At 41.4% G+C, this 16726-nt stretch overlaps 1 protein-coding gene across 1 annotated transcript in view; it reads left to right on the forward strand.

Moving 5' to 3' along the window:
* Nucleotides 1–16726, forward strand: part of CD302 (CD302 molecule) — a 229296-nt gene that overhangs the window by 43418 nt on the left and 169152 nt on the right. Inside the window, exon 2 of the mRNA XM_078681679.1 lies at nucleotides 13679–13786. Coding sequence (XP_078537805.1) covers nucleotides 13679–13786 — 108 coding nt within the window. The remainder of the gene's footprint in view (nucleotides 1–13678; nucleotides 13787–16726) is intronic.

Below are 16726 nucleotides of genomic sequence, written 5' to 3' on the forward strand. Positions count from 1 at the left end.
TCTGCACCGGCCGGGCTTGGCTCCGCCGGCCCGGAACCACCACTCCCAGCAGCCCCGCAGTCAGGCTCCAGGTGACGCTGCTGCCCTGCCCATCAATCCGCGCCAGGAGGCGCATAAAGTTCAGTGCTGACCCTCGTCCTGCGAGGACGCGCGCGGGACGCGCCGGGCTAAGCCCGGGCAAAGGGCGGGCCCTCTACGGTCCTCAACGGACTGAGAAGGACGGGGACGGGCCACCCCCATTGTCAGTTCAGAGGTAATTATCCGACTTGTACGTACTTCAACTATGCCTAAGTCCAAAACAGGGGATATGCCCGATAAAACACCGTACGACATATTTGCGCACTCTCCTTCCAGTTTTTCATGGCTGGAGGACTTAAATAGCCTGTGTAAGGTTAGGTACGTTCCAGCAGTATTTTCCCCCACGTTAAAATGCCGCAGCTTATCACCACGTCCAAGGGAGCTGGAATCCTTTCCGTATATTCAACATATACCTCCTAGGGCCACACCTGCCAAACGGAAGTTCGATGGGGACAAAGTCAATGGGAGTCTTCCTAAAACACCCAAACTTGATAATCCTTCTTTAAGCCCTATACCATCTTTAATTAACTCATCCTTTATTTTGCCACCTGTTGTTAACCTGGACGACTCACCACCATCCTCCCATCAGGCTTTTCTGACTATGATCGAGCACCTGATCACATCTTTAATACACCCCTTGATGGACAAAATCACTACGTTGGGGGAGAAGCTGACGGGGTTGGAGAACTCTGTTGAATGTCTCCTGAACCACTCAACCCATGCTGCAACAACCCAATGCCCGCCGACAACTGCTCCTTCAAACCCATCTAATTTGATCACACCTTATGAAGCGGTCCCTATTCAATTGCCAACTCCAACCTCTTTGTTGCCCATTAATCTTAAAGCCCCACCGAAATTGTCAACAGCGCGTCAGATTCCATTTCAACATGTGTGTACCACCCATATTCATCTGCCTCCAGAAGCTGCCCCTTTTGTAATTGTTCTCTCGGGAGTTCCTGAACTAGTGAAAGGTAAAGCTGAGAGACAACATGAACTTATGAACAAAGTCAAGTTCTGGCTGTCCAAAAACAGACCCTTGCCCTACTATCTTGATGGCCGAATAATAAGTGTCCGGAGGGTGGGCTGGCTTGGTCCCCTTAAAAAGGACATCCAGGGCGATTTGATCTTAATACGATTTAGGAGCAGACATATTGTGCCATACATGCAGACATGGCTATCTCAAAATGGCGATGGACTCATTTCTACTTGGAATCTACATGATTTTTATCCTAACACGTCCTATATGCTTTCCCCTAGTCCCCGGGGCATTGACTACAATCTAGTGGGCAAAGGACCCCATTTAAGTAATGGCAGCAGTTTTTCAGTGGCTTTCAATTGTCCCAAACCGTTGTATTACAGTTTTATGCATTACAAATACTAGATCTTTTAGAACACTGTTACCTACAACGTTGCCTAAAGGTTTGTGTAAAGTATGCTTTACCTTTAACTGTGCAATTTAAGGTCATATTCCGCACAAGCACTTTCCTAGAAGTTATTCTTAATGTTCATAGAAGTATGGGATGGCCTTGACTTATTTGTAGTCTTAATGATTATTGATCTCCTTTGATTTTTAGATAATGGAAATATGCGACCTTGTAATTGTTCTAATATGCACTCTATACACATCTATTGCAACTAGTGTACTCGTAATTTTAAATATGTTGAACTGTATTTTAAAAACTGTGCTTTTATGGATTTTTCTGAAAATCCGAATAAAGATTTTGAACTGAACTGAACTGAACAGCCCCGGTGTCTTGTGCAATTGCTGCGTCCTAAGGCTGAACAACAAGATATGCTATCTGAGTAAACTTTACTTGAGGATTAACCATTGTCTGAAAAACCTCAAGCAGATGCCAGCTGTTCTTTTGCACTGACTCTGCATGTATACACAGCCTACAATACCCAATCAAGACTCTTTACTCATTTTTATACAGATGCAGTGTCAAGGATAGAGCAGGCTGGAAGTAGGGCAGGGGTGAAAAATGGATGAGGCATAGCTTAATCAAAAAACAAGAGAATCAGATTTTACATTTTAACATGCTAACTGTATTGATATTATGCTTTTTACTGCTGGTGGTGGCTCGTGTAATGCATTTTAGAGCACAATAGTTAAAAGAAATATTTTCAACTATTTTCGTGTTTCTGTCAGATTTTACTGCAGACAAGTACGAGAATGTGAGCAAAAAGGTGTATCTTGTTACTGCGATTCCTGAGAAATACGGGAGTGTTGGGTTCTGGGGTGTCTAATCATTGGTTGAAGTGTGAGTAGAAGAGCAAGTGAGACACTATAGCTAGTCGGTCCTGGGTTTGTGGGCAGTAAGATGGTGGGAAGGCTTAGCCCCTATACATCGAGGTCCCATTTTCCTGCGCATAGTTATGTGTATGTGCAGAATCTCTGCAACATGACTACCCCCCACCTGCCAGCAGGACACACGTTGTGCATCATGCCACTCAGATGTAACATATACCAACATAAGTAATCTTCCGTTACAATTACGTCAATGTCCAGCTCGGAAAAAAGGTAGGGTACTTGGTGAGGCTAACCATGCACCCCGGTTAAGTATGCCCCAGTTTTTTCCCCTCATACGCCCTTCTCCTCCTTCTAATGTAACCCCTTGGTATTACCTGGGGTCCAGTATTGGGTGTTCCCCAGTCAAGCTTCCAACAATAAACAGCAAGACTTCTGTATAAAACTATGTCACCTGCCAGGCGCTGCATGAGCACTGACCCTTGGGGCCTTCATCCCCGAGCCAGAAGATCCATTGCTGCCAGTCTCAGATTTTGAACCACAGTTTGATGAGAGGACAGTGAAGGTGTTCTAACTATGTTGTAGGGCACCTGCTACCACCAGCACCCTGTTCTTGGTGGCCTGCTCATTCATTGAACGGCTGCCTGATTTCCAACTGCGGCTTCTTCGTGATTTCTGAGTCTCCCAGCCCTCTTTAGATGGTGAGTTCATTGTCAGGTTTTCTATGCCTTTCAAGTGATTCCAGGATCCTTCTAGTGTCTGTAATAAGTGTGCCACCTGTTCCTCTATCATTCTCATTTTAGCCAATAAATGGAGGGCATATTTAAGTCCCATGTTGTGAAGTTGTTTTTTAACCGCGATATAGGACCTCCGTCTTCGCTGTAATTCCACTGTGTAGTCTGGGTAAGCTATAATGGCCCTCCTCTCAAACTGCCATAGGGCTTTTGTTCAGAAAAATTGTAAAATGAGGGTCTGTCCTTGTAATTAGGCAGCCATGTGATCACAGGTGGCTGGCCACTCTGGGCCGGGGCAGGTTACCCAGTATTTGGAGTGCTATCTCAGTGTTGAAAGTTTGTTTGGGATCTTCCGGACAGTGTTTATTCGCCATTGCTCTAGGAACATCTCCTTGTTCTGACCACCTACATGTTCCAGGAGGCCCACAAAACAGATGATGTTGCATGTTGTGCTTATCTCCATATCTTCCGCTCGTAGCTGAACATTTTTAATGTCGACCCTCATACTTTTCAGATTGTTAGTCCCTGAGCATGGGGTGCATCATGGTAATGGCTGATTCCATCTCATCGATGGTACAAATGAGGCAAATTCAGCTCTAACGAAACTGTATCATTGTTGGCCTCGAGAGAAGTTTTAATGTCTGTACCACTTTTCTGAATTGCATTGAATGTTTTTCTAGCGTACTTCAAGTTCACTTAGCCCCCCCCTTTTAGAGGATATTGTCAGATAATCTATTATGTTTTTGGTAGGGGGGAGGGGATCTTTTTACCTTAAGCTTAACAATTCCACTTGGCACTCTTTGCAGGTCTCAATAGGTATTCCCCTCTTTGACAAAGCAGTCTTTGTCCATGTGTCTTAAGTCACCTACAGCCTCCCACATCGCTGCAGATACTGGATCTAGTCCACAGTTAACTGTGAACCACCAACTGATAGCCAATTATTGATGGTAGAGAGAAATCGTGAAAACCCAGTGCAACTAACCAAAGGTGGTGATGTTAAAAAAGGGTGATATGTCTCAAACAAACTATTTTAATAAGAAACAAGGCACATCCCCTAATTAAAAAACAGGAACAGCGCAAACGACAGTAAGGACCAAATATCTGTCGCGACTTTGGTTAGTTGCACTGTGTTTTCACTATTTCTCTCTACCATCAATAATTAGCTATCAGTTGGTGGTTCACAGTTAACTGTGGACTAGATCCAGTATCAACAACTTACTGTGTGGCATGTGGTCTCGATAATCAAAGGACCCGCCAATTCACAAGTTGGACGGCCAAATGATAAGACTGATTACCTGGTCTGTTTGATGGTTATCCACGATGAGATGATCTGGATCTTGTTGATCAGTTTTTCTGAAGTAGTTCCACATTTTGTGTTCTTAGTTCACTGCTCTTGTGTTTTCCTTTTCTTGCTTCTTGTAATTTGTTAAACGGTGACTGTAGCACCCACTGGCATAGTGTTACCAATGTCAGTTAGGCCAGAAGCAATTGGCTCATAGACCGATTCGGTTCATTGTGTTGTTCATATTGTGTAGCTGGGGATATGAATCAGGATCAGGTCTTTAAACTCTGTATACCTATGACCCTCCTTTCTCGGTTTGCTTTGAGATCCCTCAGCAGTCCTTCAGGAGTAAAGAGTAAAAGTCCACGGAAACAAGATAGATAATCTTCTACAGGTATTGGAAGGGTTACCCTCCATTGAGGCAGTCAAGAACATTAGAAATAAAATCTGACTTCTTTATGAAAAGAAACAGGTTTTTCTGCTAAGACTTTATGCAAAAAAGAAGCAAAATAGGTAACAAACAAGCTTGGCAGGCCCGTAGTAAGGTAGCTCAAAAATAAATGTGCTTATGAAGACCCAGAATCTGTTCATGTAGGTGAGTGGGCCTGATGAGGTTTCAAACTCCTTTACAAAGTTTTTATACAGGGTTATTTAAAGAAACGCTTATCACCGAATCTGAGACTATTGTAAGTGGCTCTAAATCACCAATCTTAGCCTGATAAAGCTAACAGTCTGAGCATCCCTATATCTTATGCTGAGGTTGCTTATGCCATTAAAACACTGCCAGCAGTAAAGGCACCTACCTTGTTGGATTTGGCAATTCATTATAAATCTTTTAGAGGGGTACCCACAGGCGACTACTAGCCCTCATTGCTTTGAACTGTATGTTATTCAAGGCTAGTAACAATCCTTCAAAATGCAGTTCATAGAGGCCTATCGCTCATCTCAATTTGCATTACAAATTTTATACGAAAATCTTCTTAACAAACTCGCCTTAGTGGTGAGGTGTCTGGTAGCAACTGACCAAATTGGATTTATGTGAGCGCTTTTCTTCGTGCAAATATGGGGACCATAAAGCTCTGTCTAATGAACTGACATTTGCAATTGAGGCTAGTCATCAAATTAATACATTTAAATAATGTGAAGTATGTTAGGCTCCACAAGGATGACCGAGAATGGTTAAGTTTTCAAACCATAAAGGTTTCATCCACACCTCATCCACTTTTCCTTCCTTATTTTTGGGACTGTATCTTGTAGCTCTCAAAATTGGTCCCAAGTATCAATAGTGTTCATCAACATGTTTGGAATAGCATCATTTTTAATTTCACATGGGTCGTCTTGATTGAAAATGCAGGACTCACCAGCGCATTACTTTGCTATTTCATTCACTTAACGGTTTCCGGCAGTCACAAAATTCCATCTATTCATGTGTGCGACCCATTTTACTACAGCTACTTCTCTAGGCAGTTGCAATGTTTCTGTCAGGTCCATGACCTATTTCCTGTTCCTTATGGAGGAACCAGAAAAAGTCGGGAAACCCCTCTGTGACCACAGCTGCCCAAAAACATGAGCCAAACCAAAACCATACTGACTATCACTGTAAATTGTGATTCTCAGACTTTTGGAAACGCAACATGCTCTGTTAATTGTAATCACTTCAGCCACCTGTGCGGACATTACATTGCCCATGCAGGAAGCTTCCATGAAACGTAAGGTGCACACAGTGTAAGCTGCTCTCCGAAATCTGTGTCCATCTCCTAAACAAGAGCAGTCCACAAAGTAAGTAAAAATCAGCCTTTTCCTATGGGATATCTCAATTATCAGGTATTGGCTTGGTGTACAATTCTGTAACATCTAGACTATCATGGTTGACCCCATCATCATCTCAATCGTTCTCTAGAAGTGGCAAGAAAGTAGCACAATTTATTATGTGGCATCTTTTCAATTATACATTTTCTACTGCCCAATGTTGCATGTTCAGATTAAGTGAGTCTGCTGTTTGCCATGTGCTGTTTTTAAGTATGGATCAACAAGATCTCAACTGAATGTGAAACCATAACAGTAAGTGAGTTGCCTTAACAATGCCCTCACACAGTTGGATACTGACACCCACTGCGGCCACTGCCTCGAGGTATCCAGGAAGTGGCATGGTCACTGAATCAAGTGTGGCAGAGCAATATGCCATGGGCCATTTTGCTTCCCCATTTGTCTGTCTCATGCCAGAGTTTTTCCTAAACATCAGCATGTGAAAATGAACCGACTATCCTCATGCAAGGGAATGGAAAAGAATGCTTGACACAGATCAATGACAGAGAATAACTCAGCACTATACAGAATTTGGAAAAGTATGAACGCAGAATCCAATACTATGGGGGAACACAATAGAACAATTTTATTAATCTTTCTCAGGTTCTGAACTATCCTCCAATTTTTTGTTTGGTTTCTGCAAGCACATCCCAAAGGGAGTTACAGGGACTCCCTGACACGTCTCTTAAGATGCCTCGCTCAAGCAAAGATTCAATAATAGGCTTAATTCCCACCATTGCCTCAGATGTGAGGTTGTATTGGGGCGTTAGGGAATACTCTGCAGTAGGCTTTATTGTGATTCTCATTGGTTGAACATTCGTAAGCAGATCAATGGCCTTACCCGTAAAATCACAGACCTCCTTTTACATTACACATCATAAGTTGGAGGTTATTCTTCCTGATTCAGGACTGGGAACAATACAACTGCTGCTTCTTGTGATTTTAACATAAACTCTGCACCCTCAGTTTGTGTCTGGAGTTCTAGTCTGTACAGTGTGCAATAGATCACTCAATTTAATTTGCAGATAAAATCCTTAGATTGACTGAAATTGAGTCACATATTATGAATTGATAGTCTTCTTCGAGAAACCTTGTCTTTACCGGGACCTGAGCTGTAATTGGGTTTGTACTCAGCTGATTTGAAATAACTACAACTTGGACTTGTTTTCCCAACAGGGATAGATATGGGGCATCCACTGTTCTAACAGTAGAGAGGACAGCTCCAGTATCAATTAAGAATGATACGGGTGACTATTCGTCTCTCCATCTAGCTGCAATTCCAGAGTTAGACCACAGTCTTTCTTCCCTCTCAGGCACCATCATTGTGATTCATCAGGGCCCGGTCTAACAGGACTGTTGAAAACCGGGAACGGATGTAGATTATCAGCACTCATGAAAAGGTTCTGTTGAATATTTGGGTTTGGATTCAAATTGTACTATTGGTAAGTCATGTTTTACTACTACATCATTAGGGATTGCTACATATTGGCATTATATGGCCTTCGAACTTGCATATTCTGCATTGGTTTCACATTCATATCATTTGACCATCATTTTCAATTCAATCTGTGTTCAAACTACATTCTCGTTTCCAGTGGGCCACTTTATTACCAATATGACAGGCTTTCTTCAACATGTTGAATGTTGATTCCTGCCATTCATTGGCCTCTGCATTGCGAACCAAAATTCCCTCTCTGGAACATCTGACTACCTCCTACCTTCATTCCTGCACTGATATCGGGAACATAATTAATCCTGAATCTACAACATGTGGACCATTCTGACATCCTCTCTGCACTTATTTAGTCAGTGCCAACATGAACTGCTTCTTAATCTTCTGAATCGCTTCCAAATTGTCACTGAAATATTTCAGATAATGTAAAATCTTCTTATGTAGAGACTTTGATTGCCAACAAATCACATTCTGCTGTATATGAGAACTAATTTCTGGATACAAACCAAGAATGAACGGTGACAGAAACCCACCAAGATTTTACCTTTCTGGATAGTTGAACACCACTGTACTGTCTGAAAACTTGTAATAAGCATAAATCGACTCTTTGTAGTGTGGAGTATATCTGATTATTTTAAGCCAATGAGCCTCATTCTCAATGAACATTTGGCCAATCTGTTGCCACTTTGCATGTTGACTACAAATATTTAGGGACCACAACATCAAAGCAAATATCCAAGTCTTCCTACAGCACTTTTAAAATCTTCACAATTGTGTCCACTGCAGTATATCAATGATCGGGGTTCCCCTGTAACTTGGAGAATTGATTTGTGAATGTGGAAGATCATCAACAATCCAAGGCACATGAACGTACCCACCTCAATGTACCTCTTTCAACGGGTACTCTTTGGCATCTGTATCGCTCATACTAACTTCCCATTCAAGCCTACCTGTGTCCTCTTTCTTTTTCTGTTTCTTCACCTTTTTGCCCAACATGTATCTTTCCTCTAACTAATGCATTCCACCAGTTTTCTTTGACATGCAATTTTAAGCGTGGTGTTCTCATCTTCTTTAGTGCATCCTAGGGAGGCATGATCATTTTGTAATTCTTTAATTTCTAACTTTTATTCAAATCCACCCCAAATTCAGTAGCCAATCCTTCCAATACCTCATGCACCTCACAAGCATTACTTGTCACTTCCATGCTAAAAACGTAGGTTCTGCTTCATTATACGCATCTATAAAATTTAACTTGAAATTTCCCCTTTGCAAGCTCCCCATATTCTGCTTTTAATCTTCATTTTTTCAATTCTTTATGAGGGGTTTCTCTTTCTTGTGTGCGTGTGGCTCTGGATCTATATCACTGGCAGCCACTGACACATTTATAGGGTGGAACCCTCTTGTACAAAGTTGTGCTCCCAAATCTAGTGGAGAATCAGTAACAGATGCACTAGGTGTGTGGTGACAACAGTCTTACCAGGGGTAGTAATGAAAACAGTTGTACAAGTGGCCCTTAATGATGAATCTGGAGTGGCAAAGGGTAAACCGCCCTCAGTGGAACCCTGATCAATAAGTGCATTTGCACTTACACCCAAATTTGTTCCTCCTCGCACAGCTCCCAATTGGGACTGTTGATTCTCTGCAGACAACATTGTATGGAGGTGGTCGGGAGTTTAGCAAATCATCCAAAAATGTGTCATTCTTTTCACTGTCACTGTCCCTATCATCCTCTATCTTTTCATCCCTACCTCCCTCTCATGATTTCTTTTCTTCTGTTTCTTCCTTTACTTTCATATACCTATGCCCTTAATCATATCTTCTCTCCACCTCTGCTCTTTCGTATTCCTTCTCACCTCCATCTAACTATGAACCTTATGTCTATTGTGGGTTTTATATTTTTCCTTCTTTTCTTTTACGCCACATGCTCCCATATATTTAACACTTCAAACTGCACAGGTCTCTGTTGGGGGTTCATCTCCTACATCACTCATCTCAAACTTTCAGTTTTTCTCACATTGAAGGTGTGATACTGGAAAAATTGAGAAAGTATGCAGATTTGTGTTGCGTTTTAATGCCGACAAACATATTTACACCTTCACTGCAGTGCTTAATACAACAGCACTGGAGTTGGAGGTGGAGAAATGCCCTTGGGCAAAATGGGGAGGGTTGCAACACCCATTACAAAGAAAACATCAATCACCATAGGGTAATAAAACGGCATTGAGGGTGTGGAGGTGTTTGCTCCGTGGTAAGATGTCCACAAATCAAATCAAGGCACCTATCTTCCACTGTGATCTTATTCCGTTGTTTGATTAAAAAATAAGTGTGTAAACCGACCTTACTAACCATATCATGAGTAGGAGTGTCCTGGAGGAGACTTCTCACCCTCACGAGTAGGCATGTTCACGTCATTTCGCAACCTAGCCATTATTTTCTTAAAAACTCTCCGCTTTGCTCCTTATACAAAGCAACACAGAATTTGTAAACGTCAAAGTGAAATGACCGGCAGTTCCACACAAGTCACAATCCAATGCAACGTCAAATTGAAATGACCGGCAGTTCCACACAAGTCACAATCCAATGCGCAATGACACAAACATCTAATCCTATTGCCACACCACTGAACGGACCACTCGTAGCGCACAACCTGATGACATAAAAAACAATGGCAGGTCACAAGCCGCACAACCAATCTCAGTGCAACACCCAATGATGTAACTCACAGCATCACACAGCAGCTCTCACTTCACTCCAGCTTCACTTTAGCAAAAATATAAAAAATAAAACAATGCTTGTCTGTTTACCTAAAGAAGTATAGAGCCAACAATCGCGATAGAGAAATTGGGAATAGTACCTTTCTGGTGCTATTAAACACAGAGAGGGTGTCCTTGGCCAGCAGAAACTCACTGAGACTCGCGCAGTCTACTGTGCACAAAAGATCAAACAAATGTCAATGTCTGTTAATACAATCTCGCAATAGGAATTTAATAAGTTTCTATCTTGGGTAACCAATGGCGCCTCATGGTCTAAAACCTCAATCTTAACAGACCAGCCAAGTACCTCTCCATATTTATCCAGGGATCTTGTATTATGACGAATCTGATGACCAAACTTCAACTCTTAGCAATACACTCAATAATCTCCATAAGCACCAGCAATACACATAGAAAAAGCACTTTGATTCTGAATTTCAAAATAGAACCCTCTTGGACTCAAATTTGACATTGCAACTCAAAACATGACAAATCACCAAAACTGCAAACACCACAAATCTCAGCAAGTCACAATCAAAATTGCATAACTCTACTTATACTCCTACGATACTGAAACTGCTTTAAAGGCTCTCTGGAATGCCGTCAGTAATCCAAATGGAACATAGGGAAATCAGATTTAGTTGGAGCAAATTTTGGATTCAGGGGAGAATTTCAAATTATCCTAGTCTCAGTGGAAACCATCCTCTGTTTCCAATTTTGTTAGCACTTTCCTTTTTAAACATATGGGGCCCATAAACCACTATCTGATGACTCGAAATGTGCACCTGAGACTAGTCATCAAATCAATACATTAAATAACGACAAGCACATTAGTTTCTACAAGAAAGACAGATAATAGTTATGTTTTCAAACCATAAAGGTTTATTAAAAGCTGAAAAGTTGCAGACTCAAAATCATCAAATTAGTATCAATCAATCAATACATCAATTAAGAGGACTAAATAACTAAAAGTTTTCTTAGAAGGTACAAATATGGGTGCTTCCTTGAGAGCTATAGGGGAGACTGGCCTTGGACGACCTCACTGGCCGTCACCTACCCATTCGGTCTTTGGGCGGACTTTACCTCTGTCTCTTATACCTTTCTTCCCATCGTCCTCTCCCTCTCACTCCCCCTCTCCCCCTTCCCTCTCTACTGATCTCTCCTTCTCTCCTGTTAATGTGTCTCATATATTTTGATGTAACGTAAATTGTTATTATTGTTGTACCTTTGCTGACCTTATGTAAAATGCTCTGATACCTACGGGTCTAGCCAGCGCTATATAAAACTCTTTAAATAAATAAATAAATAAATCAGTTCTCCCACAAATACAGTACCCTACTCTACCCAAAGCTGTCTCGAAAAAGGACAAAGCTAATTAAGCTATCTATATCACACAATTCTAACATTTGACAACTTGCACATAATTCCCACATAATGCTCCAATACGGTTCAACCATAAATCTAGGACTCATTAGTTTCTTAGGATCCTTCACAATAAAGATTCACTAACCATCCTTCAAACTTATCTGCAACAAAACAAGATACTTTGTACCAGCCTGTTCTATGCAGGTGGACTGTTGCAATCAATTCAACATTCTACAGTTTGCACGTAAAAGAAAACATTTGACATTAGAAAGAAAGCAAAGACGCCTAACATTTGCTAATTGGGATTTCAGCTTTTCCTAGAAATAAAATACATGTGACATGAAACAAGATGGCACCCAAAAGTTAGACATTTTATGTACAGTCCTACATTGACTATGGCCAATCTAAATATGAATATTGCAAACTAATAGCATTTGTGAGTTTACATGTAAATGTCGATAAAATGCACAACATTCAATATTGAGGCAAACCTTTTCTCGAAGCAAATCTTTTTTTGATACAAATCAATTTTTTTACTGAAGGTATGTTGTATTTAAATGATGGCAGCAAACAAAGGACTAGTCACCTTTCTGAGAAACATGGGCTTATTTTTGGGATCCTGTCCCTGTCCTATCATCACTGAAAAAGTAGAGGGAAAGATTGTAATGACCAGGGAACCAGGCAGGGGTTGCTAGTCTCTCCCCTGCTCTTGGCACTCTTCATTGTCCCAGCAGGCAATCAGAATTAGGATGATAAAACGTTGATTATCTGCCTTCCTGGTGAACCAAAGCAGAGCTTTATGACGACAATATAATTCTGTTTTTAAATAGTGGACCTGGTTAACAGTGAGAGAGCACTGAGACTCATTTCACAGCTTTCAAAAGTCACAAGAGATACATTCGATTGAAATGAGATCACAGGCCTCTTATTTACTACTATACCAACTGAACCCAGTCCCAAAACTAATGACCCATCTTTATCTAGCCTTGAACAAAGCTGACCTGGTTAAAGGCGCTTTGTCATTTTCTGCTTCACATGGTAAATTATTAATCAAATACAGAATTGTGTGTGACACACTGCCTGGAGTTCTGGCAGGTCTTCAGATTAGGGCGGAATATCTCCACAAATAAATGGATCAAGCAAACTCCCTAGCATTTGCGCCTGTTGTTAAGTGAGAGAACAGGTGGTGAAGGTTTTGCTCAGAGCAAGCTGAGCAACTTGCCCTGAGCAGGTTCTCCACTAGCGCAACAAAAAAAATCAGAAAAACATGCACAAAAAGAAAGCAAAAGCAGTAGTGTGGGCTAACTAACAGAGTGTCGGGGTTCCACCTACTCTCCTAGGTTTCTCACAGTGCTCTATTGATAGCCACAGTGGCGACTACCTACTGGACTGGCCTTTAGAGTCGTGTTACTGTATATAAATTCCAAAAAGCAAGAAAGAACACAAACAAGTGTAAAAGTAAGAAAAGAACAAGAGCATTAATAGAATGAAGCGTAAAAGCATCTCCAGGAATGTGTGCGTAGAGAACCTCAGACATGCACTAAAGCTGTAGGTTGTGGACTTTCCTTTTCAATACAGGTAGATTCGAACAAATGTATGCAATGTCTGTGTTGCATTTATTTGTGCTGTTTGTGTGCCTGTGGGGCAGTTTGTGGTATGTGTGCTTGTTTGGTCTGTTTTATCTGTGCACTTATATCTGCCTGTAGTTTTGTCAGTGTGTGCATTCACTGCAGGAAAGGCAGACCTGTTGTCTTTGTTGATACTGCACATACGGCTTTGCAAGTGTCACTGTTCTATCTTAATTCTATTGATGTGAACTTCAATGTCAACCAATAAGACACACATTTAACTACAGGATGCATTCAAAACATTGTGCCATTTGTATGTGGATAGCATAAGCACATTTTCTGCACAGCTGTGAATTTGCTGTTTTTAATCAATTCATGCTTTACTCTGCAGAATGCCCTTCCTCCATGTGGATTCAGTTTAGAGGTGGCTGTTACACTCTTCTTCCAGCAGCATTGACGAACACATTCGGTATCGATAAAGCACGAGAACTTTGCAAAGGTATGGGTGCAACTTGTTTTCACATCACTATGATCCCTTCTCTGAAGTTGTTGACCTTGCAAGAATCATGATCTCATTTTACTTGGTTCTTTTAAAATGTACTCTGATTTTCTTCATTGTTTTATAGTCTGAAATGTTCCATTTGCTGCTCACTTACCTTCATCCTTGCTAAATTCTATTCACTCTATTCCCTTCTCTGAAGTTGTTGACCTTGCAAGAATCATGATCTCATTTTAATTGGTTCTTTTAAAATGTACTCAGATTTTCCTCATTATTTTATAGTCTGAGATGTTCCATTTGCTGCTCACTTTCTTCATCCTTGCTAAATTCTATTCACTCTATTCCCTGCAAGTACATTTGAGATGTCATGAGTGATCTCATCAGCGTTATCACCTGACCTTTCATGGGTGATGTAATATGTGTGGTCATAAGCAGTGCATTGGGGTGTGAATTAAAGTTAGCCCAGGTAACTATAACTGCAGAATTTCTTTGGTTTTGTGTGTTTAAAATCTAAACCAAATTATAATGTCCATTTAACTTTTTTTTCCCAGTGAATTTCTAAGGTTTAAAAAAAATTCTATTTCTTAACTGTAATGTTCCTGTAACCTTTTGTTGTTCATTGAATTCATACATTTTATTTCAATATAAATTGTACTAGAATTAGATCCATACATTCAATTTACTAATTTACATTTTCACTAGTTCCTAAATACATTTCATTCACACATGCATTCATATTATATATTTAAATAAGGTAACTTATGTAGTCTTTCTATAAATGCAGTGCACCAAGTCTTTCTTGTTTTTAAAATTCATTTTATGGATCCATTCACAACCAAAAGCACACATTGGACACTAAAACAACAACACATTTAATACAAACATGTTTTTTGCTATTTCTATAAATGTATTACTGCCTGTGTGTGGTTGTGTGAGTGGATATGTGAGTGACTGTATGGGTGTGTGAGTGGCTCCATGGGTTTGTGAGTGGGTGTGTGAGTGGCTGTGTGGGTGTGGGTGTGGTTGAGTTGGTGTGTACGTTAGTGTGTGAGAGGCTTTGTGAGTGAATTGGTGGATCTGTGAATGTGTGTGTAAGTGGCTGTATGGGCATGTGAGTGGGTGTGTGTGTAGTTGGGTGGGTTTGTGAGTGTGTGAGTGTGTGTGTGAGTGTGTGAGTGCGTGTGTGAGTGGCTGTATGGGTCTGTGAGTGGTTGTGTGGGTGTGTAAGTGAGTGAGAATTGAGTGTATGAGTAGGTGTGTGGGTCTGTGAGTGGGTGTATGTGTTTTTTTAATTGGGGTCTGATCTGCCACAGAGCATACAGGGGGTGGAGCTGTGGACCCTTGCACATTAGAATAACATTGCTGGACAATTGCTTGCCCTTGATGGGTCCTTCAAAGTCCCCTTTATTAGTTCCATGGGGTCGGGGTACCTAAACCCTGACCCCTTCTACACTTTATTCCCCCCCGCTCTCCCCCCCCGGGAACCTCATCTCAATGCACAAAATGGCTGCTGCAACTTTCCTCTCAGGCTATGGGCAGCCAATCACGGCATTGCTGTTGGCGTGTGGCTCCACTGATCTGTCGTGGTTTATCCACAGTGGTTCCTCGTCTCTAGATATACATAAATCTTTTTACTTTAATAACTATGAAACTACTGAACAACACCAAATTACAAAAAACCCTGTTTCTAGATCAAGATCTAGTTTTCTGCCAACTTTGATGTAATTATGTTCAGCGATTCGGGCTGTAATTATGTCTATACTCCCTATGGGAAATTTCATAGGGAAAATTGGTAGCCCCCCCTTTTTCACGGCTCGCACTTGATGGATCATCCTGAAGCTTTCCAGACAGCAACTGAGGTGACAGGAAAACTAGTTTTGAACATTTTGTAAAAATTTGTCAAGTGGTGCCAAATATATATATCAATCATAAATTAAAGCTATCCTGCACTTTTTGCCAACCAAAATGAAAGCACTCCAGCACTTATTACTCAATCTGACATGAAAGCGCTCCAGTGCTTATAGCTAAAGCAAAAAAAGCACAGAGTTCTAATTACCTGCAAAGTGCTCTAGCGCGTATGGCTAAATACCTATGAAGCGATTCAGCGCTTACAGCCAACAAAAACACAGGCGCTTCTCCCAAACACATGCACGCCCACCAGGTGTGTTGCAGAGACCATGCGGCAGTGAAACTAGGTTGTCGAACTCACTGCACAGATTGTAGTTGAAGATGGTACAACTTCAGGCAAGGAAACAAGGCATTCGACTTTGACAGGCTGCATGTGGCAGAACAGGATAGCCACAACTCTCGGACCCAAATCAGATACAAAGCAGCATCAGGAAGAAGGACTAGACTTTAAATGATCAGTACCAGGAAGTCCAACTGTGCGACTTCCCAGGGATACTGGAGCCAAAGAAAACATCCACATCGGAATACATAAAAAGTGAGCATATGCATTTCATTCATACCATCTACTCAACAACACTAGGAGCGGTAGTTCAAGGGATAGTTTGCTGACTGGAGCCATGACAGGTGCTAGCTCTGCCTGCTGTACGTCTGAATTACTAAGATCTCTTTATATGTTTGCACCCCAGATAAAGGTATTCAGTTTTATAGAACATTACTGTTAAAAGGTCACACTAGCCTTTTCTCTCCTCCAATGCATGTGCTTCAAAATTCACTTCTTGGCTCTATTTTCTGCACTTTATCTTGGGGCTTTATTGGGAACACAACTCGCTTCTCCGGTCTGCCACGGCTTGGCTGTTTGTTGCGGATGGAAGCGAGTGTTTGGAATCAGTCCTCCCACCTACCTCCGTTTCTCAGTGGGGGATTCACGCTCTAGTTGCCGCCGGCCCAGCCTATTTGAGGGCATGCTGGTTCCGGCGTGCAGCGTTAGTTGGTCACTTCAGACCGGAGGTGCAGCGTCTTCACGCTGATTAC

The sequence above is a fragment of the Lissotriton helveticus genome, chromosome 3_1 (assembly GCF_964261635.1).
Source record: "Lissotriton helveticus chromosome 3_1, aLisHel1.1, whole genome shotgun sequence".
NCBI lineage: Eukaryota > Metazoa > Chordata > Amphibia > Caudata > Salamandridae > Lissotriton > Lissotriton helveticus.